The sequence below is a fragment of the Danio rerio genome, chromosome 17, assembly GCF_052040795.2.
Source record: "Danio rerio strain M-AB ecotype USA chromosome 17, GRCz13ab, whole genome shotgun sequence".
Lineage (NCBI taxonomy): Eukaryota > Metazoa > Chordata > Actinopteri > Cypriniformes > Danionidae > Danio > Danio rerio.
Window position 1 is genome coordinate 59,170,001 of NC_141037.1, and position 26,622 is coordinate 59,196,622.

The following is a 26,622-nucleotide window of genomic DNA, read 5'->3' on the forward strand; positions in this document are numbered from 1 at the left end:
GGGCCGGCAGTAATTGCAGTTTTCATGTGTTTGGCGGGTCGTGGGTGTGTATAGGGGTGGCGGAGGTGTGCTGAACACACACACACACACACTACAGGTGGAAATAAGTGCTGTCAGGGGTCACGACGCCACATGCTCTGGCCTCACATTACGACTGTGGGATAAAAATAACATTTACACCGCGACTGCAGGAAGACTTCAGCATCTCTGTTTTACTGGCAGCGGTGTGTGCATGAGGATTGAGTTAGGAGGCTGATGAACTGGTCCTTGTTAGTTTTGAATCGATGTTGACATCAGACAGATTGAGCTGATTTACAGAAATGAAGCACATTTATTTACTCGCCTCCGGAAGAAGCACAAAACAAGACCTACTGTGTGCTCTTTATCACCTGTGCTGTAAAATAAATGAACAAACCCAGCATAATTACTCAGAGTTTACTCACTATATGATTTAAGCTCTGTACTGTAAGGTTTGATTCATTAGCATTAATGCATTGTGTCATGAAGCAATTTCATTTTTACAGATAAATAAAGGGGTAGATTATAAATATGGTCGACTTTACAGTGAGGCACACATGTGCAGCGCGTTACTTTTTGATAAAGCTACTTATATAGAATATTGAATATTGATTCATTCATTTTCTTGTCGGCTTAGTCCCTTTAATTATCCGGGGTATGAATCGCCAACTTATCCAGCATGTTTTTACGTAGTGGATGCCCTTCTAGCCGCAACCCATCTCTGGGAAACATCCACACACACATTCACACACACACTCTCATACACTACGGACAATTTAGCCTACCCAATTCACCTGTACCACATGTGTTCGGACTGTGGGGGAAACCCACGCGAATGCAGGGAGAACATGCAAACTCCACACAGAAACACCAACTGAGCTGAGGCTCGAACCAGCGACCTGAGTGCTGTGAGGCGACAGCACTACCTACTGCGCCACTGCCGTACCCTTATATAGAATAATTAATGTTGTACGATGAGTCTGTGGAATGCTTGATTCTGATTGGCCGACGAGCATTCTAATTGTTTTCAGCTAAAGTAGTACCGGCAGGTTTAGAGCGCATTGCAGCTCCATATCACTACGCTGAATGATTTCAGTTATGTCACAAATCACATCAAAGCTTCATCCTGAAAACTTTAATCAGATTCATCAGTCAAATAAGGAATAACTGAACGAGCGGTTTGTTGAGTTCTAACAAAATAAAGCACATCACATCATTAAAAAATAAATAAAATCAACGTCAATTATCCCTCATCTAATGAATCCTGTCAGCTATGTTGAGCTATTATTTGTTGCTAACTGGCATTCATTCATAACTTGAAATTAAACCGTGCTGTTAATGTAAATGAATTATTATTAACCGGATAATTATTATTTATTTGATTTTTTGTCTTGTTTCTAGTCCAAATATCTAAAAATTCTTAAATCAAGAAGCATTTTCTAGACAAGCACAACGTAGTGGGCTCTATTTTAATGATCTAAGCACAAAGCAAACGGCACAAAGCGTTAAGAGACTGTCTGAATGCACTTCTGCTGTTTTAAGGACAGATAAATTCACTCTTCACCCCCAGCGCATGCTCTAACAGGGCTGTGCTGATCCTCTTCATGAGTTCTGGCTGTGTTTTGAGCAGAACCTGCATCAGAGTCTCGTCTCTCATTCCCGTTAAGAGTCAGTTGTGTCGCTCCATGGTGCATTTGCTATTTACATGGCGACTCTGTAAGAGGAAAAGCTGAACGCTTCACTAGCGAGAACACAGCTAAACAGAGCATCTGCAGCGCCAGGATAAAGAACGAGCCTCCTCCATTCAGCCTCTTTACTTTCTCTTTACTTTTACTCCTTTACTTTGGTGGAGTGAGGAAACGGTGGACACTCACTCCACTGAACACATCCATTAGCCCACATGTTTAATCTCCTTTGTTAAACACAAAGATTTCCTTCCAAACTATATCTAAGTTCAGCTCTAATCTCCAAAATTACTGCTGTGCTGGTTTGAAAATAGCAACACATCACAGCAAACACGTCTTGCCCTTATTGCACCGGGTGTGTGATTTAACCAATAAGCAAGGTAAGCGTCTGCTTAGGGCCCCTGGAAATCTGAGGGCCCCCAAATAAATACCTAGAAGTATAAATGATACCTATTAATTATTTATAACGTTGTTTTCTATCATAATTTGTACAGCGAGGGTCTAAAAATGATTACATATGCGCAAATGTGTCCCCCTCCTTCAATCTTGGAGCAGTCTAGCAGTCAAATCAGTGAAGATTTAGTTTTAAACACGAAATAGTTAATTAAATATGTTTAGCTGTGTATTCATCTTAAGAAAACAAAAAGTTTCACAAGTTTTACAGGGTGTTTTACATGTTATTATTTTGCATTATACAATAAAATGTAGAAAAGGAGATCGAATGATTTAAGAAAAAACAGCAAAAAATAAATACAAAAGGTGCATTTTAAAACTTTTGGGCCTGTGGTTGGAATTGCTTAGAGCCCCAAAATCACTAAATAGATAGAGCCTGCTGTGTTGTTTTTAGAAATAATAAGTCAAACTGAAGTGAGTTTGTCCTTAAGACAAGCTAAAATAATCTGCCAATGGGGGAAGCAGAATAATCTAATGTCAAAAGGGAAAATTAGGAAGATTAAGGGAAGATTATTTAGCGTGCCCCATTAGTAGATTATTCAGCTTGTCTTGAGGAGGAACTCACTTCATTTTGACTCAATACTCCTGAAAACAGGCTTGTCTAGAAGATGCGTCTTGATTTAAGTGTTTAGATATTTGCTCTGGAAACAGGACACAAACTCGCAGTAAGTAAAGCTTGTTTTGCAGGAAAATCTGAAGTCGTAATCGTGTCAGAAAGTGGAGCAGAACTTCTCTCTCGTCTCCACCTCTGCGCAGCCGAGCTGAAGTAATTGTCTGGTAAACACGGCGGCGTCAGATCCTCCTGTAATTAGTTAATTGGTTGATTTGTGTGGGTGAGACGGCTGCTGTTCCCGCAGTTAATTGGATGACAGCTCCGCTATAAATTGGCATGTGTGAAGTGGAAAGGTCTGTTCGCAGTGTCGCCGCTTTCCATTTTATTGCAGCTTTATGAATTTATTTCCCACAATTATACAAACTCTGCCGGCATGAACTTTTCCACTTCAGATGCTCGGCGTTATATTCTCATTATTTAACAGCGCACGACCCTTTCCTCAACATGTGGGTTTCTTGATAATCTTGATAATCTGCTTTTTTATCACAAATCATCAGTCTGAAGTTGAAGTGTAATTGATCAGTTCCCCTATAGCGCATGTGTTTGGACTGTGGGGGAAACCAGAGCACCCGGAGGAAACCCACACCAACACGGGGAGAACATGCAAACTCCACACAGAAACGCTAACTGACCCAGGCAGGACTCGAACCAGAGACCTTCTTGCTGTGAGGCCACAGTGCTAACCACTGAGATACCATGCCGCCCCAGTATACATATTATTTTATATATTTATATATATATTTTTTAAAGTAATTGACCTAATTAGGTGGCTAGAGGTGAAGTGTTCATGTCTTGAGATGCTGAAAAGCTGTTGTTAAACATTGTGATGCCAAAAGCATGGACTGCAGTAGTGTTAGAAATGAAAGTGTGGCGCAGTGCTGATGTTCTGGCAGCTTTGACAGATTTCCTCATTATTATTTATTTATTTTTCAGAAGTGCCTCTTCAACGTTTTATCCTGAATTTACTTTGAAGCCTCTTGTTGGCGTTTTAATGCTCGTCTGCATCTTTCACTGCCAGTAGCTGCTTGGAATACTATAAAAGAGGAAACAATAATTATAACCAGTAATAATGATTACCTGTGCACGGCTTTAAGATGAGCTTCAGCTGAAAACTGTGAAGTGTCGTTTCTTCTACCTGCACAATCATCTAAATCTTAAAACATGCAAAAAATAATGATTAAAATAAATAAATAATACAATTAATGGGTAGTTTATTACTAATAAAATGATCAATAAATAATACTAAAAGCATAAATAAAATATAAATTTAACATATAAATAATAAAATGGGTGATTTAATACAAAATATAAATAATTTTTCATTAAAATTACAGTTTTTGGCTTAAAATACAATTAATGGGCAAATATTATTAATAAAATGTGTGTTTTAATAATGTATGTATGTTTGTCACACTTTCTTAAGAAAAGAAAAACAGATGAACCCAATTGCAAGTGATTTATTGTCCGGAGGTAATATACAGTACCCACAGTCAATAAAAATAAACAAGGAATCCAAAACCAAACTGAAATCCAGAGACAGGTCCACGCCAGTCCTAAACAAGAGATGTAAACAACCAAACAAACTGACTAGGAGACGTAGGGCCAGCGCACTGATTCAGTCGCGATAACGAGCCACAGCTGGCCGGCTAATCAGATCAGCTGATGATGCAGAACACGTGATCAAAACAACACAGACACAATAACACGTGCTGGAGCAAACCAAAACAAGCAATCCGGCGAGTGCACAAACCCACAACCATGACAGTAAATATGTGTACATATAAACAATATCATATGTGTAGCAGTATGATATCGCTGCATATCGGCACTGCTCAGAGGCTTTGACTCGAGACTCTGAGTCTCACCAGTGATGATATACAACCATGTGTCATTTTAAGATTATAAGGCTGAACAACATGAAACGCATCAGTCTACAGAGATTTTCCAGGTCTCTGTTGCAGTCAGGAGATCACAATAATTAACCCCATAACAGCAGGCAGATTACTGTGGTGTAAACACAGCCCTACTACATACAACACAGAGAGATCGACTTAGAGCATCTCTTACCTGTTCAATAATGATTTGATCAGCTGTAGTTTGAAATTACGCAGAGTTTCTATTCGCATGTAAATATCTGCTTGAACATCTAAGTGTACTTGCTTCATTCGCGTCAAATTCACTTCAGAACAGACGCGGATTCGTGTGATGGACAGGGCTTCTGTCTGCCCGGTGACTCTAGCTTCATAGCTAAATGGCTAACATGGATTATATTGAGAAAATAACAGTGTTGATGTGCTTTATGAAGGCTGAAAACAGCGTCGATACGTTTAGGGCCGTGTCTGAGTCCACTACATCATTTCAGAGGTGCAGCAGCTCTGAGTTCATCAGCTCCTCCAGAAACTGAACCAGGATGATGGAGGCTTTCAGTAGTGCTTCAGCCGAGCCCAGTTTGATGACTTGTTGTCAGTGTCGGCAGGAGGATTTCCCCCAGGACACCAACAACAGGTGCACGTCACAATCACACCCCCACAAGAGCAAGCTCCTGATTGGTTAGCGGCGCATGAATGTCTGCTGAAGTTCAGACTTTCGAACTCGAGCAATTCGCACAAAACGCACTTTAAACGCACAAAACGCTCAATTTGTGCCTCGCCATTCGCACATATCGCGCCATACGCGCCACACCATTCGTGCAATTTACGTCATTCGCTCTACGCCATTTGCGCGTATCGTGCCGCAGGATGTCTATTCACGCGTTTGAATTGACTTAACATGTAAATCACTTGCGCTTGACGCGCGTTCTGTGTCTGGTGTAAACGCAGGGTTCATTATGCGATCTCTGTCGCCATCTTGTGGCGGAGCGTCAACCGCCTTTGCTCTGCTCAGTATGACAGGCTGATGCGATGAATCTCTGAAATTATGAATATTTAAAATAGGCACTGTCCTTATAAATAAACTGCATAATATCAATCTAAACAACTACATGCTCACCGGAACAAGCCTCCATAATGCATGATGTTGTCCAGCAGCTGCAATATTTGTCAGACTGTAGTGAGTGCATTGATCTGCTGTCACTCTGTGTGGGCGGAGTAATACACAAGGGTGAAGAGGCTGTATGAGTGCTGATATTGCAGAATATCAAACGGATATCAGATTCGAGAACCAGACCGAATATATAACAAAACAGAAAACAAAAAAAATAATTATATATACACTATGTGTGTATATATATATATATATATATATATATATATATATATATATATATATATATATATATATATATATATATATGTGTGTGTGTGTGTATAGTGTGTATATAATTTTTTTTTGTTTTCTTAAAATCCATTTTTTACGTAAATGCTTGCTTACAAAAATCTTTAAATGTGACACTTGAGCACAAAATCCCTCCAGGAGCTCTTATCCTGTTGCACTGGAATCATTTCTGATGCTAACAGGGCTGATATCAATAAAGCAGATGTGCTGCAGTTAACTGTAACAGTAAAGACTCCCAATCACAGCATCATTCACCACCATGAGCCTTCATTGTTCATTATGAGATCTTCTATAAAGCTTCATACGTATGCAATCATAAACCTGAATCGATTGCTGGAGTTTAGTGCGCTTAATGTTTTTATCACTGCTTTAATGTGTCCAATACTGCGCTTCTATAAGCCTGTCAGTGTTAACCGCTCGTGATACACATCGGATGGGGTTATAATTGCAGCTTTATTCCATTTATACGCTGGGGCAGATTAAATCAGCGAGATGTGTGTGCTGGATTGTATTCATGCCGCTGCTATTATTCCTCACACAGCTGTTGAATTTCAGATAAGGTGAATTCTGCGATCGCTGTTAATCTCAGCATCTCATGTGCGCTCGTTTCTCTTTCTGCCGCTGATCAGGTGATACCGCTGCTATTGTTTCGGCTCAGAAACACTGTTCAAAGGATGAACCAGCTCACCTTCCTGCGCCGATGCTCACTTCATCCGCTTTTAAAGCTAAAATGTTCCCCGACATGAATCCAATTTCCCGGGCCGAGGCAGGGATTAAAGGCGAGCTGTCAGGAGGAAACTTCAGCGCGTTCTCATTCACCTCCAGCAGATGTTAAGCATGTAGGCAGAGTTTAATGATGCCGTGCTGGAGGCTCATTGATGAGCGCTGATATAGCTGACGATTACCCTGAACACAACACATTCAGAGATTCTCCAACCCAGGGAAATCTGTAGAAGAGATACGGCGAGAGTTATATTATAATACAGTTACTGTACAACAATAATTAGTGTTTTAACAGAGCTGCGATGGTTGTGTTTAGGGTCAGGGTAGGGGTGGACATTGATAAAATACAATTGAATGGGTCATTTAATAAATATTACTCATTAGTACTGTAAGGGGTAACATTAGGGTTGGGTAGACGTTAATTAATTAATATAATTAATGCTCATTATAATCACTGTTTTTACATTGTGAGGCTTGGGTTTAGGGTTTGGATGGGGGGTAGATGTTAAAAAATACAATTAATGGGTGATTTAATTAATAATACTCATTATAATTACTGTTTTGGAAGACAGGAGGAAGAAAACGCATCCTGAAAGCCTGACGATTTACTTTACTCGCTTTACTGCTATTGCAGTCTGATATCTATATCAGCGGTTCTGTGAATCTCAGTAAAAGAATGTTTGAAGAATGTCCAGGCTGCTCTTTTCAGTATAGATACACTTCCTGACTAAAGTCTTGTGGTGGATCTCAGTTGTAGGAGCAAGAAATAATAACTGGACTTCTATCTGATCATTTGGAAATGAAGTATTTAATCAAGTATAAGTACACAGTAAATACATGTATTTACACATTAATTACATTGTAACAAGTAATTAATTCCTGTGTAAGTACATATTAGTTAAGGCCACAATAAAAAGTGGGACCGAAAATTCTTTGGGATAATTTTAGTGCACAAGTCAGCAATATATATAACACTTTTCTAGTGTTTTTTGGATCATTTAAAAGTAAACAGGAGGGCTGATGATTCTGACTTCACCTGCACATGAGTGATTTGAGTGTGTTCTGTGCAGTATTCTGAATAATGACACTACAGATGCAGAATAGACCTCAAAACTGCCTGACACATGAAAAATGACGAGAGGGGTCTGGCTGCAGACCTGGTGCAGTGCAATCTGGGCTGCATCTAATGCTTTTTAATGGGCTCACCTAACCCTACCCGTCACGGTGACGTCACTCGCTCCATTTGAGTGCATTGTGTCTGACATCGCATCGCTGAGTGATGCAGTCTCAGCTTGCATCATAAAGGCTGCATCCATATACTGTTGAAAATGACTGCCTTTGTCATGTTCTGTCCGGCTTCATCCATCAGCCTAAAGAGAGCTTCACGTCTCTGGCTGTACTGTAAGAGCTTGTGTCCTCATGAAATCTGATGCAAAACTTTCTGAAAATCCATTTATGGCCAGATCACTGGCTCGGAAGTTGACTGGATTAAACGTGAGTTTTATAGGATAATAATGAGTTGAAGGCGTTCGGCTCCTCTGGGCTCTGCTTGTCTAAAGGGCAGCGAGGATGGACGCTCCGACAGATGAATGGTGCTTGGAGTGGCTTATTTGTGTTTAATGTGCCATAAGGGGCCGAGGTAATTAGCTTTAGGTCAGGTAGTAAAACAGGTGCGGATGGATGAACGCCGTGCCGCTCATGTAAATGAGAGATCGGGACTGCAGCCCAGCTGGAAAGCGCTGAATATATTGAGCCAGCGTGGAAACTGTTGGTCCAGATCTGCTGCGTTTATGTGCTTTCAGACTGCTTTACTGTGAGTTTACACTACTAATGCATGCTGTTAAAATTGAGCTCTTTTCAGTATGAATTTAACGCACATTTCTAATCAGCCAATCACATGACGGCAGCTCACAGGCATGTAGACATGGTCAAGAGGATCTGCTGCAGTTTAAACTGAGCATCAGAATGAGGAAGAAAGGGGATTTAAGAGACTTTGAACGTGGCATGGTTGTTGCTGCCAGACGGGCTGCTCTGAGTATTTCAGAAACTGCTGATCTACTGGGATTTTCACGCACAACCATCTCTAGGGTTTACAGAGAATGCTCCGACAAAGAGCAAATACCCAGTGAGCGGCAGTTCTGTGGGCGCAAATGCCTTGATGATGAGGCCAGAGGTCAGAGGAGAATGGCCAGACTGGTTCCAGCTGATAGAAAGGCAACAGTAACTCAAATAAGCACTCGTTACAACCGAGCTCTGCAGAAGAGCATCTCTGAACACACAACACGTCCAACCTTGAGGCGGATGGGCTACAGCAGCAGAAGAGCACACCGGGTGCCGCTCCTGTCAGCTAAGAACAGGAAACTGAGGCTACAATTCACACAGACTCACCAAAACTGGACAATAGAAGATTGGAGAAACGTTGCTGCTCTGATGAGTCTCCATTTCTGCTGACACATTCAGATGCTCGGCTCACAACAACATGAAAGCATGGATCATCCTGCCTTGTATCAGCGGTTCAGGCTGCTGGTGGTGGTGTAATGGTGTGGGGGAGATTTTCTTTGGGTCCATTAGTACCAATTGAGCATCAACGCCACAGCCATCCTGAGTATTGCTGCAGACCATGTCCATCCCTTTATGAGCACAGTGTCTCCATCTTCTGATGGCTACTTCCAGCAGGATAACGCAGCATGTCATAAAGCTCAATCATCTCAGACTGCTGAACATGACGATGAGTTCACTGTACTCAAATGGCCTCCACAGACACCAGAGCTCAATCTAATAGAGCAGCTTTGGGATGTGGTGGAACGGGAGATTGGCATCATGGATGTGCAGCCGACAAATCTGCAGCAACTGTGTGATGCTATCATGACAATATGGAGTAAAATCTCTGGGGAATATCTCCAGTAACTTGTTGAATCGACGAGGATTAAGGCAGTTCTGAAGGCAAAAGGGGTCCAACCCGCTACTAGTCAGGTGTACCTAATAAAGTGGCCTGTAGTGTATTTCTCAAGTGTTTTTGTTCTGCTATAATGACAGCACATCATATTTTAATACTTATTTTGCAACTAGTTTTCATCTTAAAGTGACATTTATATGCTTAATCAGGGTAAAGTTAGGGTAATTAGGCAGTCGTTGGACAACAGCGGTTTATTCTGTGGATAACCATGTCCTAATCAGTTTTTGCATTTTAAAACAAATAAATTATTGCAACTGAACTAAAAGAAACACAGTTTTCTCCATTAATACTGTAAAAAAGTCCTTGTTCTGTTAAACATTACTTGGGAAATATTTGAAAAAAGTTCACTGGAGGGCAGATAATTAATGAAGTCTTCAAATCTATAATGTCCTAATTTTGTTCTTCCCTCAAATGGAAATCCTCCACTCCAGCATGCGCTTCAGTAAACGCCACACTTCAAAACCATTAGCGCATAAATTTGCCATAATTAAATCAGACTAATGGTGATATTGACTTCATTTCGATGTATCGCGCCGCCCTAATCCCAGCATCAAATATGAAATTGTGCTGCGCTTCATCTTTTATTTAAAATCAAGACATTAATGAACAAATTATAAAACAGTCTCGCTGTTAGCAGTTTGAAATCAGTCATTAAAACCAGTTTAAAAGGCATGACTAATTAAAAGGGTGTTTGAATGGGATTGAATTTTAATGGCGTTCTCCCTGTTACCTTTTGTGTGGGGTTAAGAAGAGCTCTTCTCGCACTCATTATGAGCGGCGTTCCCCAGGGCCGGGTAATGGGGCCGCTCGCGTTCTCATTGATCCTCTGAAAGCACACACTCGTCCAGAGCTCGCGCTCCCTCAGGGCTCGTGGTTTGGGCTGTTTTTGAGCTCTGGGGTCTGGCGGGAGAAATCGTGTCTTTCAGCGGTTGACGCCAGTCATGAAGGGGCTTGTTTGCGGTTTGAAGTGAACGGGGGTTCGAGTTTAAGCACCTGATTGATTGGGGCGTTTCACAGGGAATGGAGGTTTGGGGCATTTTAAATGAATATGCTTCATACTGGAGTGTGTGAGGGCTGAAACATTGACAATAATACAAAACAGTCCACAAATATTCTTGTTGTCGAGTAGTCGTTTGATCACATGTGAATCTATGGGTCTTCAATGACAGTTTGAACACTACATCACACACACACACACATTTCTAATAATTGTTACATATCTCTAAAAGCAGATTAATAGTTAAGTGCAAATAATACAATAATACTGAGCCACTGTGATGATGAACTTTTGCAGTTACATATATCAGATGTTTTACAATGTGATCATCATGCATATTTCTATCATCACATCTTCTGATAACAGTAAATCACATCACGCATACTGATGCACGTGTTTTCATCATGTTTTCATATCAGTTTTAATCGCATTTTTAAATGACGTGCAGTTATATGTGTCTGTTCATCATGTGGGATTTGATCAGCTTTGGTTTCTGAGCTGCAGATCGAGGTATTGAAGGCTGTGTATGTGTGGGAGATGAATATGAAGCTTCCTCATTAACAGACGCAGTGCATGAGGGACATCTCAAGCATCTCGCACTGATCTCTCACAGCCTGCTGCTGTTGTGTTTGTGCAGGTCTGCATCCAGACAAACATCTAGGAAAATCGCTGGCGGAGATGGAGCCGTATCTGCACGAGGTCAGAGAACAGCAGCCTCCATTCCTCATTCCCAAAATAAATAAATACCTAAATTTGTCAATGTTGTGTTACCATAGCAACTGTAGAATCACCACAACAGATCAATTACTAGAGTTGTTGTGTTACCATAGCAACTGTAGAATCATCACAACAAATCAATTACTAGAGCTGTTGTGTTACCATAGCAACTGTAGAATCACCACAACAAATCAATTACTGTAGGTGTTGTGTTGCCATAGCAACAGTAGAATCACCACAACACATTAATTACTGTAGTTGTTGTGTTACCATAGCAACTGTAGAATCATCACAACACATTAATTACTGTAGTTGTTGTTACCATAGCAACTGTAGAATCACTACAACAAATGAATTGCTACAGTTGTTGTGTTACCATAGCAACTGTAGAATCACCACAGCAGACTCGTACTCTTTAATGTAATATTGATATAGTATTTTCCCATGTTGGCTTTCTCTAGTCTCTTTAGGACTGCTGAACATATTGATAGTCTAAATGCAGCCTTTTTTCAGAGCGTTTCAATATAAAGCATGAAGGTTTTGCTGAAATCCGGCAGAAGTGATCGAGTGTTGAGTTGTGTAGTGTTTGAGATGTGTTAAAGATTTCTCCCTGATGAGTGTGTGATGTATTGATGATGAGTGTGTGTTTGTTTCAGCTGTCAGAGAAGTATGGCGTTCACATCTGTGGTGAAGGTGGAGAATACGAGACCTTCACCCTCGACTGTCCGCTCTTCAAAAAGAAGATCATCATGTAAGAACCCTTATGCTGTATCCCAGAGTTTCCCCTACACCCATGAACAAAAGTGCCTTTCCTAGCGGTGTCCAAAACCACGCTGGACATTCTGAAGTGCTCTCAATCAGTCCCACAATGCACTGCAATAACCAATGTACACCCAGAACTAGAAAATAGCCATGATGCAGAGTGAAGGTGATTGCACACTGAAGTCTGAAATGTTTGTATGCGTTTTATTCGTGTTCATATGCGAAAAATTGGTCTATGATTATCCTCAAATGCAAAGTTTATTTCAGGAAATCACTGGAGTTTTGGTTCATTGTGATACTTCACCCTTGTGGTAGTTCACACATTCACGTGCATAAACAAATCCTAAACAGAGACTGGAGATACCTATACAGCAGGGGTCACTAATCTCGGTCCTGAAGAGCCGGTGTCCCTGCAGGATTCAGCTCCAACTTGCCTCAACACACCTGCCTGGGTGTTTCGAGTATACCCAGTAAGAGCTTGATTAGCTTGTTCAGGTGTGTTTGATTAGGGTTGGAGCTAAACTCTGCAGGACTCCGGCCCTCCAGGAACAGGTTTGGTGATCCCTGCTGTAGACATTATAAAAGATGGTAGCTGCATTGACATGTCAAAGCAACGGACCGAAAGCAGACCATGCTTTTTTATTATAATGTCTATGGGCAGTACGCCAAATGTATGACACACACACACACACACACACACACACACACACACACACATCCAAACAGGAGGAAGGCAGAGGTGCGCTAGTCTCTGAATTCAGCATATAGCGGTTCTCAACTGTCTGTCTTTAATGTATGCGATGTGTTTGTCATAATGTTATCTGTAGCTGAAAGAACAGTGTTCTGTGTTTGCCTTTTTGCTTGTACGGTGGCTTTTTCAGATGTGTAAAGTGAAAAAATCTAACCTGGTTTGGATTTTTTGATGACAGTTGAAAGTTTCGGAGGCAGCGTGTCAATACGACTGACACAAGATGAGGTCGAATTGAATTTCTATCATGCGAAAATTGCGAAGGAAATTTTTGGATTCAGTGTGCAATAACCGTGAGTTTGCACACCGGATGAATTGCCACATTGTGATCTGTTGTGGTCATTCTATGGTTGCTATGGTAACAACAACTGTAATAATAATTTGTCGGGGTCATTCCATAGTTGTTATGGTAACACAACATCTGAGGTAATGTAAAAACTATTTTGCTTTGATCACTATTTTAAGTGAACTGATTTGGTGGACTAATGTACACTTAATATTGCTGTAAAATGTACAGTGTTACTGTCAGTTTCAGCTCCCAGTAATACTGTTACATTTAAAAGCGCACTTAAAATTAACAAGTACAACTGTGCTGTAGTTTTACAACACAATTGTAATTATACGTTTAGCGTGCGCTTGCGATTTTTACAGCATTACTGGCAATGCTTTACCAAATAATCTGTTGTGGTGATTCTACAGTTGCTATGGTAACACAACGACTACAGTAATTGATCTGTTGTGGCGATTCTACAGTTGCTATGGTAACACAACGACTACAGTAATTGATCTGTTGTGGCGATTCCACAGTTGCTATGGTAACACAACGACTACAGTAACTGATCTGTTGTGGTGATTCCACAGTTGCTTTGGTAACACAACAACTACAGTAACTGATCTGTCGTGGTGATGTGTAGGCAACCAAAGTTGTCAGTAATACTGTACACATTTTACAGCAGTTAGTGGATGATTTGTGTGTGTGTGTGTGTGTGTGTGTGTGTTTGTGTGTGTGTGTGTGTGTGTGTGTGTGTGTGTGTGTGTGTGTTTGTTTCAGAGACGCCACAGAGACCGTCATCCACTCAGATGATGCCTTCGCTCCTGTAGGTTTTTTGCGCTTCACCAAAATGCACACTGAGGACAAGACAGAGGTGCGCACACTGTAAAATCACAACTAAATCTGTCCATTTTACTGTAAAAAATTAAACTGGAAGCTGTGGTCACCAATAAACTGGAACATAAGATTAGCTCTAAATGAAAGACATCCTGTGAGTAATCCAGAGCTAGTGACATGGAGATCTGCATTCAGCATCCACCCAGCATCAGAACATAGGCACGACAAGTCATTTTCACCACTAGAGGGCGTGTGCTCACAACAAACAAAGGTGTATTTTGATGACTCTGGCTCAGTGTGGAATCATGGTAGTTGTAGTCTTCATCATCCTTTGGGACTATTATCATCATGGCAGTATGAAGCAGAGTAAGACTGAGAGAATAGCTTCAGCTCGTGTGCACATGGAGAACAACAGAGCTGTTTTATCAGACCAAACACACCTCAGGCTTCTGTTCTAATGCTGATCTGTGCAGTCCAATAAAACACACAACATATGTAAGCCTCCGTTTCCCTGATTTCTAGAAAACCAAAGCAGAAATGGAGTGTGTGACATCATTAGCATAAACACACACACTAGTGAGTCTGTCTCACCAGATAAAAGCAAAATAAAATTTGGATAATTTAATGAAACATAGTACATGTTGTGTCTTTAAAAGTACAATTAAATGTACATTAAATTACCATATGTTATAGATTATATAACCTTAAAACATTGATGATTTGAAGTATTAATATCTACATAGTTCCTTTGTAATACACAGACAAAAACCTGGTCAGTACCAATTGAGCATCAACGCCACAGAGCTCAATCCAATAGAGCAGCTTTGGGATGTGGTGGAACGGGAGATTGGCATCATGGATGTGCAGCCGACAAATCTGCAGCAACTGTGTGATGCTATCATGACAATATGGAGCAAAATCTCTGAGGAATATTTCCAGTAGCTTGTTGAATCTCTGCCATGAAGGATTAAGGCAGTTCTGAATGCAAAAGGTGTCTGACCCGGTAGTAGTCAGGTGTACCTAATAAAGTGGCCGGTGCATATATATATATATATATATATATATATATATATATGCATATATATCTATATATATATGTATGCAGATGTGTGTATATGTGTGCTTTGAGCAGTGTTATTCCTCTTATTTCTAGCCTGTAATGTGGCGTCTGCAATATTCCCCTCAGCCCGCTGTAACAAACATGTCCAGTCGGATTATGCAGCACACACTCAGGTCATACAGGGAAGGTTATTTCAGGTGTGTGTGTTTTCTCTGTGCACATCTGTGTGTGTGTTGTTCTGATGTCTATAAGCAGGAGGACACTGGCGCTTTGTCTCAGTATTTTCCTTGTTGAAATGAGTTATTTGTTTTTATAAAGGGATACGCTGCCACATGCAATGAAAGTAAAGAACATGACGTGTATTTAAAATAAAACAGTATATTTTCCTTGTTGGCATTATATATCAGCTCTGACAACTTCTGCTGCCGAGAAACACACAAACGTGGTAAGGGTCTATTGCAGATGTGCAGTCTTGATGTCATATCTGAGACGGTATATTGAGTTGTGATGTGATGTGATGTGATGTGATGGGTCATGTGGGCGTCACACTGAAATATAAGAACTGAAAACTTCACTATAGACGTTCATTAACTGATCAACTCTGGACTGACCAATCAGAAGGCAGCAGTGCTGTGATGGTGTTGCATTGTAAGATGTGTTGTTAGCTGTGTGTGTGTGTGTGTGTGTGTGTGTGTGTGTGTGTGTCTCTGTGTGTCTCTGTGTGTGTGTGTGTGTGTGTGTGTTTTGGGTCATGCGTGGCCTCAGTCTCAGCTGTTGGCTCTGTGTGCTCGTGTGTTCGTGTTCTGCTGTGTGTTGCTGGAGATTCTGGCCTTTGAGGCGATGATAAAATGAAAAAGCATTGCTCAAGAAGGAAACTCCTGCAGCCACACGGCCTTCAGCGCTGGGAGATCCTGCCCGCTCCGCACGCAGCCGTCCAGAGGAGTCTCCGTCACACTGACAGATCCACACTGACACACACACACACACACACACACACACACACACACACACACACACATGCTGCAGGATAATTAATTTCATTATCATACGGCCAACTGCAGATGACAGCAGGACATTAAACACATCTGAAACATTAATGAAAGTGGGCCGTGTCCAGCGTGCTGCAATCTCCCTCTCTCTGGCTGAACTGCAGGAAATAATGTTGCGCTCGTGACACTTTACAGACTTTTCAGCCTATATACCTCAAAGATGCTAAGCAGCACATGGCTAGCGAGCAGTTTTGTAAACATAAAAATAAAAACTACAATTTATGGGGGGGAAAACACAGCGAAAGTTTTAGTTAATTACAGGAAAGAATTGTTACGGTAATGACATTTTAAGTACTTATCGCTCAAAAATGCTAGTCAGCACATGGCTAGCGAGCACAGTGTTAAACCATTAGTTTAAAAATCTAAACATTTAGTAATAACACCCCAAACGTTTCCTCTAATTTTGCAGGAAGTAACTGTTTCGGTAGTGAACACTTCTATAGTTTTAAGCCTATCGCTCAAAGATGCTAATCAGCACATGGTTAGCAAAGTGCAGCTTTAAACCATTAGTAAAAACTACATACTTTGGAATAACAGCTCAAAAGTTTGATTAATTACAGAAAACAGTATTTCAGTAGTGACATTTATATACTTTTAAGCCTACAACTCAAAGATGCTAATCAGCACATGGTTAGCGAGCGCAGTTAAAGCTGCAGTGTTTGACACCCAGTGGTTGAACTAGGTATTGCATTGTTGGATGAAGACACGTTCACTCGGCTCTTCTCTTCTCTACACAAGCGCAGGTTGCCAGATTGACGTGAGTGTGCCTGACTATCAAACCCTAATGCTGTGTTCACACCAGACGCGGCACGCGTGGATAAATAGCGCTATTTGCATGTAAATAGACGCGTGAACATCTTGAGTTTACTCGCTACATTCAGGCGTCAAATCCACTTCAGAATACACACCAATTCGTGTGATGGGCAGGGCTTCTGTCTGCCCGGTGACTCTAGCTTCAATGCTAAATGGCTAACACAGATGTTATTGAGAGAGTAGCTGTGTTTCTGAGCTTTAGGAAGGCTGATATACAGCGTAGATTCATTCCGTGCCGTGTCTGAGTTTTCTGATTTCTATTAACGCCTTTGCATTGACTTAATATGTAAATCCATATTAATTTTAATTGACATTTGTGCTACTGATTTGCAGTGTGTGTGTGTGTGTGTGTGTGTGTGTGTGTGTGTGTGTGTGTGTGTGTGTGTGTGTGTAGATTTGGTGGAGTCGTGATGCTCATATTCATTTCCTGCAGGTCAGCTGATCCAGCATGCGAGAGTGTGCTGTGTTCTCAGGGTGTGTATGTGTGTGTGTGGTCTCCTGCAGGGCTCCGGAGGGCCACCACCGCCGTCTCTCTCTGCATGTCCTTGCCAGAGCGCCATTGACAGGATGACAGAAGAGCTGGAATATGCTGATAAAACTGCCGACGTCCAGAGAGAATGTCCATCACACACACAGAGCACATGGCAACTGGACGAGGGTGAGCTGAGTGCGTGTGCTTGAGTGTATGTGTGTGTGTGCATATATACAGGACGGACTGTACCTCACGTTCGTTATTTGTCATACAGATTACAGAAGCACTGAGCATTTGTTTTCTCGTGTATTTGTCTGGTTTAAGAGTGGAGATCTGCAGCTTCATGCTGATATATTCCTCATGTGTGTGTATTCTCTGAGACTCCAGTGTGTTGCTGAGCTCAGAGGATTCATCATGAAGCTGCAGAAACTGTCATAAACACACCTCTGCACTGAAGCTCCTCCCTCAGAGAATTATCACTCTATAGTGATCACTGATTGGCTCCTGTACTAGAAGGCGGGGCTTTATTCGCCATATTATGTTGCACTTTTCTCCATTCAAAACTAAACGAGCGACACGTCTTGTGTATTCTTGAGTCTTTGATGAAATTCAGTAGGGGGTGCAAACTTTTTCACACAACTGTTTATTATTAAAATCACTTTTATTACCAATTGTGGTGTGTGTGTGTGTGTGTGTGCGTGTGCGTGCGTGCGTGCGTGTGTGTCTGTGTGTGTGTGCATGTGCGTGTGTGTGTGTGTGTGTGTGTGTGCGCGTGTGTGTGTGTTTATGCTGTAGGTTGTGAGGTTTCACACTCGTCCAGCAGTTCAGGTTTCCAGTGGATCAGTGGATTATCAGCGCTTCCGTCTGAACACCCGGACATCCAGAGCCAAGCACAGCACGTCTTCACACTCTTGCAAAGTACTGAAACTGCTCTTATGTCTACACATGATTGATCTGCCGTGATTTTTACTAAAAACTTCAAACACGCAATAAAAAAAGACCTTTTTAACTTTAAGCTTTACAATGCAAATCCAATCAGATAAACAAAGCACGTCTCTCATATCATATATCCGCTATATATCGATGTCGCAGTGTGATTTTTCCAACACAGGCTCATTGTGAACACGTACCCCTGTATACATTTCTGGAGAACATGAGTTATGTAGAATGAGGTACATTTTGTCTTTAAAACAAACAGTGTATGATGCCGCTGATGGCTTCTGTTTCTTTTCGTGCTACCAGCTGACCGCTTATCTCCGTGTGTACAGCTTTTCCACTGTTACCAGTTTTCCCAGTAGCTCATCACGTACACGATGGAGGGCTTGAGATGCAGACAGGAGTTGACAGTGACAATTCGAGAACAGTTCCAAAGAGAAGATGAGGCAAAAACAGAAGCCAAAAAATAAAATAACAGAGTGAATAACAGGGTGAGAATGTGGTCAAATCTGAAAACAAGGTAAAAACCAGGCAGCCAGATCAGTCGGTCAGTCAGGCTACAGCAGCCTCTAGTGGATTTACGTGAGAACAGCAGGCGTGAATGGCACTCATGAGAGAAATTTGAGATCTGAAAAGTGTACACGGCGCCCTCTGGAGTCTTGTGTTCATATTCAACACCTCCTTCTTCATCATCAGCTCAATAATGTTGATGTCTGGTGTCTGGGCTGGCCAATCCTGTAGCACTCTCTGCTTTCAGGAGCTTTGATGTGGAGGCTGAGGTATGAGCAGGAGCGCTATCCTGCTGGAGAATTGCCCCTCTCCTGTGGTTTGTAGTGTAATGGGCAGCACAGATGTCTTGATACCTCAGGCTGTTGATGTTGCAGATCTCTCCATACTGAATGAACCCCAAACCATGACTTCTCCTTCACCAAACTTGACTGATTTCTGTAGAATCTTGGTCCATGCTCGCTCCAGTAGGTCTTCTGCAGTATTGCTGATGATTGAGATCAGCAGATGATCGATCCTCTTACACTTTTCCAAATGATCAGCTAGAAGTCCAGTTATTGTTTCTTGCTCTTATAACTGGGATCCTCCACAAGACTTTAGTCAGGTAGTGGATGTTTATATGTGTATTTGCAGTTAGTCGCAGGTTTGTGCCTCTCTCTAGAAGATCTCAGCGTACGCTCGGTGTTGTTTCAGATGTTAGGTTTGAGTTAACAGTAAAACTGACACCAGCATCAATCAAGACTGCAGGATTATCGTGGCTGTGCAGTCAATAAATGTGATTATAATGGAAGTCAATGGGGTAAAAACAGCCCCGAACATCACCAGGGGGAGTCAATGTGAACAATACACAGTCATTAACCGCGTGTGTGGTACATCAAAATAAACTACGAGCGAAATCTCTCCATCAGGTTTGCAGTGGTGTTTGCGTGTATGTGTGTGTTTGTGTGTTGTCAGATCACAGAATGTGTTTGGTGTTGTCTCAGATGCAGTGTTGAGTTGGAGAACTGAAGAAATAATGAAGAATGCGGAGCTCAGATCTGCAGTTCAAACGCTGACGGCTAATACGCCTGTCTTCCACAACACGCTCTCATTTTCCCGCTGCTTGTGCAGCAAAATGCACTTTTAAGAGGTGGCTCTTGGTTTGGCCGCATGTCACATCCGTCACCGAGACACACACACACACACACACACACACACACACACACACACACACACACACACACACGTCAAATTAAAGCCGGAGAATGAACCGCGCTTTTTTCTGTTTGTTGTTATCGCCCGCAGAACTTTTAAAAGAGTGGCCTCTGTGTATGTGTGTGTGTGTGTGTGTGTGTGTGTGTGTGTGTGTGTGTGTGTGTGTGTGTGTGTGTGTGTGTGTGTGTGTGCGCGCGACAGCAGAGAGAAAAAAATCCTGAGCAGGAGATGAAAAGCATATTTAATGTTTCTCGTCTTACTTCACCAAACAGCCTTCAGAGAGCGCTGAGACAATATTAAAGGAGTTAATATTTAATGCGCGGCGTTTCTTCAACAGTGGCGAAACGCAAAGGAAAAACAAAGTTGATGCCATGTGAAAGTCTAATGGGGGTTTCGCCAGTCTATTGTGAGTGGGCGAGTGTGTTCTCTTTGTTTCTCTGTGCTGTTTTCATGTGTGTTTTGGAGCGCTGTGAGCCTGAGGTGAGAGCAGGGTAGACGTGCGGCTTTATTCAATAATTCAGTGTATGCTGATCATCAAACATGCACAATATTGATATGGTGGGCACTTCAGCGTACTGCCAGCCTTATTTATTAGAGAAACTTTTAGAGTGCTCTGTGATAACATGTTCAGCACTGAATGACTGAGATTTATCTTCACATGTTAATCTTTCCTACGACGTTCAACACTCGTCACTGTTCATTAGTGCTTGCTTTATTAACTCAGGAAGACTTTACTTGTTAACAGTAGTTGTTCATTCATTTTCTTGTGGGGTTAGTCCCTTTATTAACCTGGGGTCGCCACAGCGGAATGAACCGCCAACTTATCCAGGAGGTTTTTACGCAGCGGATGCCCTTCCAGCCGCAACCCATCTCTGGGAAACATCCAGACTACCCAGTTCCCCTATAGCGCATGTGTTTGGACTGTAACCGGAGCACCCGGAGGAAACCCACACCAACACGGGGAGAACATGCAAACTCCACACAGAAACACCAACTGACCCAGCCGAGACTCGAACCAGTACTACCTACTGCACCACTGCTTCACCCTAACAGTAGTTAATTTAACTAAAATCAATATGATGACAGCTAGTAAAGTGTTAATTAAAGCTGCTGCATGTCAGTGTTTGACTCTTGTAAAGCACCTTCATGTGTTTGCAGATGTTTCAGAAATATGCTGAGTGAAGTTTATCTGATAAACAATGCTGAAGTCAGATATTCTGCTGTGAACGTCTCGTCTGTCTTTATTTTGGCCATTTCACCCGCCCAATGCCAGTTTAGCCATTATATTTAGGCAGCTCGGGTTGCCAGATGATGGAAAGCTGCGTATTTGAAGCCTCTAAGTGTATACATCCTTGACTGAAATGCATGTTGACTCATTCATTCTGAAAACCAGACTACATGCTGTGCTTCTGGACTGGAGAATGCTCAGATATTTGGACTAGAAACAGGACAGAAACTCTGAGTGAGAAGCAGCAGAGCAGAGCAGGGTTAGAAGATGAGGACACCATGACTGAGTGTTGATTTCTGTAGTGAACTGTCTCTTTAATTGTGTGTGTGTGTGTGTGTGTGTGTGTGTGTGTGTGTGTGTGTGTGTGTGTGTGTGTGTGTGTGTGTGTGTGTGTGTGTGTGTGTGTGTGTGTGTGTGCAGGCCGTCTGCAGGAGATGGGCTCTGCGCTCAGACATGTTCTTCTGGTTCATCTGTACGTCAGCAGCATGCAGGACTTCGGGCTGATCAACAGCGTCTACAGCAGATTCTTCACACACAACCCGCCCGCCAGGTACACGACGAAGAGCAGCTGACAGCACACGGTGCACACAGGACAAGAGCGTTTACAGCCGTGTGAAGAAGTGTGCACACCCCTGATTCAGTTTATATAAAGACATGATCTAAAACACACAACGATCATACTGTTCACAACACATATTACACTGACAGCAGGACACCTGTGTGTGTGTGTGTGTGTGTGTGTGTGTGTGTGTGTGTGTGTGTGTGTGTGTGTGTGTGTGTGTGTGTGTCTGTGTGTCTGTGTGTCTGTGTGTCTGTGTGTGTGTGTGTGTGTGTGTGTGTGTGTGTGTGTGTGTGTGTGTCTGTGTGTCTGTGTGTGTGTGTGTGTGTGTGTGTGTGTGTGTGTGTGTCTGTGTGTCTGTGTGTGTGTGTGTGTGTGTCTTAGTCTGATAACACACACATAAACATACACACAGTAATACATGTAAAGTCACACACGCGCAAACACACACACTCACATATACACACACACACACGAACAAACACACAATAACACTCACACACACAATCACATGCACACACTCAAGCACACACACATACTAAAAACAAAAACACTATCACTCACACAAACACACACACACACTCACTCTCAAACACACTCGCCAACCCATGTACAATCACATACACACACACACAATCACATGCACAAACTCAAACACACATATACAAAAACAAGCACACACAATTACACACATGTAGACACTCATAAACACACACACACACTCACTCTCAAACACACACATACTAAAAGCAAACACACTATTACACACACACACACATACTAAAACCAAACACATTATCACACACACACACACACACACACTCACTCTCAAACACACACATACTAAAAGCAAACACATTATCACACACACACACACACTCACTCTCAAACACACACATACTAAAACCAAACACATTATCACACACACACACACACACACACTCACTCTCAAACACACACATACTAAAAGCAAACACATTATCACACACACATGCATACACACATGCATACACACACACACACTCAAACACACATGCTAAAAGCAAACACACACATGCATGCACACATGCATACACACACACACTCAAATACACATACAAAAGCAAGCACACACAATTACACACATGTAGACACACATGAACACACACACTCTCAAACACACACATACTAAAAACAAACACACTATCTCACACACACACACTCACACTCTCTCTCAAACAATACTCACCAACCCATGTACAATCACACACACACACACAAAACACCTGTGTGTACCTGTGTGTTCAAATATGTGTGTGTTGTTGTTCAGGGTGTGTGTGCAGGCGTCTCTGCCAGTCGGTCAGCAGCTGCAGATGGATGTTCTTCTTCAGGATCAGACGAAGGCTTCTCCATCATCGTCTTCATCAGTGTGTGAGGAGGAGTGTTTCCCCCAGAGAGAGACTCTTCATGTGCAGAGTGTTTCCCACTGGGCCCCGGCCAACATCGGCCCCTACAGTCAGGCCACACAGGTACAGCTCTGCTTCCTCCTCACTGCTGCAGCATCCGCTCTCTTCTCTCCACTGTTTTCTACATTTCAACTTCTGCAGCACAGTGGCTCAGTGGTCAGCACTGTGGTCTCACAGCAAGAAGGTCGCTGGTTTGAGTCTCGGCTGGGTCAGTTGGTGTTTCTGTGTGGAGTTTGCATGTTCTCCCCGTGTTGGTGTGTGTTTCCTCCGGGTGCTCCGGTTTCCCCCACAGTCCAAACACATGCGCTATAGGGGAACTGATCAACTACACTGGCCGTAGTGTATGAGTGTGTGTGTGTGAATGAGTGTGTATGGGTGTTTCCCAGTGATGGGTTGCAGCTGAAAGGGCATCCGCTGTGTGAAACATATGCTGAAATAGTTGCCGGTTCATTCCGCTGTGGCGACCCCTGATGAATAAGGGACAGAGCTGAAGGAGAGTGAGTGAATGAATGATAATGACCATCTGAGATGGTTTTACACAAGATTTACAAATGACAGAGTTCTTAAGTAATTTTCCAAGGCTTCTTGACTGTTTCTGTCGTTTTAAAGCTAAATCCTGCTCTAAAGTGAACAAATGAGTAACTTTAATTAAAACAACAAAAGCTACTAGAGTTTGTTCTGTTTTCTACATTTATTTTAATCAGTTTTTGAATATTATTTACATTTTTTTATTTAATAAATGTTTACAGTTTTATTTAAAATGTTTATTTATTTTGTTATTTTATGAATATTTATAATTTTTTTAGGATTATTTTTAATTGAATTTAATTTAATATTTTTATTTAATAAAAAATTTGTTTTGTTTTCAATACTTTGATTCTCATACATAAATACTTAAATTGTGAGACCTATGTGTGTATTTTTCGTTTGTTTTAATATTCACTACGCTTGCATTTTTTATTATTATTTTTATATGTTATGCTTATATTTATTTATTAATGTTTTTATTGTTTTTAGACGTGTCTATCGGTGAGATGTGTGTATTTCTGTTTGTTTTTATATTCACAAGGTTTACAATTTTTATGATTTTATATTATTATAATATTTATAATTTTTTTATTATCTTATTTAATTATTATATTCATTATTTTATATTTTATGCTTTTATGTAGTTATTATATTATTATTTTAGACGTGTGGGGTAATGTTTGCAGTTGTTGTTTGTTTTTATATTTACAATGTTTCAGAATATTTTATATATATTTTATAATTATATTATTTATTATTTTAAGCTTTCATTTTTTATTTAATTCTTAATTTTTTTTGGTTTGTACTTTTTATTTATTTATTTGGATTTTTTTATGTAATACTTAATTTTTTTGGTTTGTACTGTATTTATTTATTTATTAGGATTTTTTATTTAATTTAATATTTTTATTTAGTTCATTTGTTTAGTTTTTAATACTTAATGTAATAATTTACATGACTTTTGTTTTATTTTGCTGTAATTTACCCTCCCTTATTCAATACATTTTCACTACATTTTTGTAAACATACATACTTACACAAACTATAAATATAACACGCATAAATCACCCATCATTTTCAAGTGTGAGTTCCTAAAGTGAGGTGACCGTAACGAGCTTAACGAGACATGTAAACCAGCTAAATCACACCCATTTACAGCTGACCTTTAACCCTTTCAATAATGTTGATTCTCTTAATTATTCTCCTCCAATAAATATTGCTAATTAAACACAAGCGATCTCAGGCTGGGTTAAAACATCTCCCATGATGCTGAAAGCAGTGTAATATTCCTGAAAGTTCAGCATCTGCGTTCACTGAGCATTAGCGCATCTGAAGCGTGCGCACGCGTGTGTGTGTGTGTGTAAGGAGTTAAAAGGCTTCATTATCAGGGTGTTTCTCCTGAAAGCCAGAGGTAATTGTGTAGGACGTGTGTGTGTGTGTGTGTGTGTGTGTGTGTGTGTGTGTGCGTGCGTGCGTGCGTGCGTGCGTGTGTGTGTGTGTGTGTGTTTGATGTGAAGGGTCTTATCAGACGTGATTGAGCAGATTCGTTAACCTTTGCTTTGTGTTGTTGTCGCTCCAGGCCTTCGTTTAGATCAAATTAAGCAAAAGCGCGTCTTTATTTCCTCTTGTTCACCCTGATTAGCCTCCGCGCTGAGGTCACGCTCAGCCTGATGGAGATCCGGGCCATTATGGAAAATAAGACACGTCCTTTTATTTTATTTATTTATTTATTTATATTGTGTGTGTGCGTGCGTGCATGTGTGTGTGTGTGTGTGTGTGTTTTAGAAGTGTTTTTTGTTTGTTTTTATGTTTACATTTTTTTATAATTTTATTATTTTTATCTTTTTTTTATTTATTATTTTTATATTTTGTGATTTTGTTTTTTTATTAATGTTTTTATTATTTTTAGACGTGTGTTTTTGTGTAATGTGTGTATTTTTGTTTGTTTTTATATTTATAATGTTTCTATTGTTTATATTATATTATTTTATGTTTTTATGTTATTATATGTGACTATTTTTATGTTTTTTTATTGTTTTTATATTTGGTTTCTGACTATTTTATATATTTTATGATTATTTTATTTATTATTTTTTCATTTTTTATTATTTATGATTTTCATATGTCATGATTAAGTGTTATTATTAATTTTCTTAATAATTCTTAGACGTTTGTATCTGTGAGGTGTGTGTATGTGTGTGTGTGTGTGTGTGTGTGTGTGTAATTTTGTTTGTTTTAATATTCACAATGTTTTTATATTTTTATGATTATACTATTTATTTAGCTTTTATTATAATTTTTTATTTTATTTATTATTTTTGTTTTTTACTTCATTTATTAATTTATTTTTGTGATTATGAAATTTTGATTTTGAGGAGACCTTTGTTTTCTGCTATCTTTGTGTTTATTAGGTGTAAAGTGCTTTGAGTTTCACGTGTGCTAGATAAAAATGTTTCTGATTTTATTTTTATCCTTTTTATTATTTTTATTTATTAGTATTTTTAACTTAATTATTAGTATTTCTATTTATGTATTTGTTTTTATTTATTTATTCTTATATATTATTGGACAGACGGCTGCTTCTCACTCAGGGCTGCTGTTTATGCTAATGATGGGCGCTAGTGGGCAGGGCTTTCCCCCTCTGATGACACCTACAAAGGGAGAATGCCAATCACAGTGTTCCTGCAGACTGCTCTTATCAAGATTATAGCAAACACAGTTAATTCATGTTGACCATCAGAGGCTGCTGGAGAGATTCACACACTGCTCACACACACA

General features: G+C 40.6%; 1 protein-coding gene across 7 annotated transcripts in view; it reads left to right on the forward strand.

Annotated features, from left to right (window-relative positions):
• The window catches only part of dph6 (diphthamine biosynthesis 6), a gene marked incomplete in the record, with an annotated part of 75,897 nt that overhangs the window by 18,683 nt on the left and 30,592 nt on the right, over window positions 1-26,622 (forward strand). For 4 of the 7 annotated variants that reach the window (NM_001442332.1, NM_001442334.1, NM_001442333.1 and 1 more), the window contains 7 exon segments: window positions 11,356-11,417; window positions 12,092-12,186; window positions 13,997-14,090; window positions 17,480-17,633; window positions 18,243-18,365; window positions 21,733-21,862; window positions 23,181-23,379. In NM_001442332.1, the coding sequence (NP_001429261.1) occupies window positions 11,356-11,417; window positions 12,092-12,186; window positions 13,997-14,090; window positions 17,480-17,633; window positions 18,243-18,365; window positions 21,733-21,862; window positions 23,181-23,379 (857 nt within the window). 7 annotated transcript variants of the gene reach the window in all.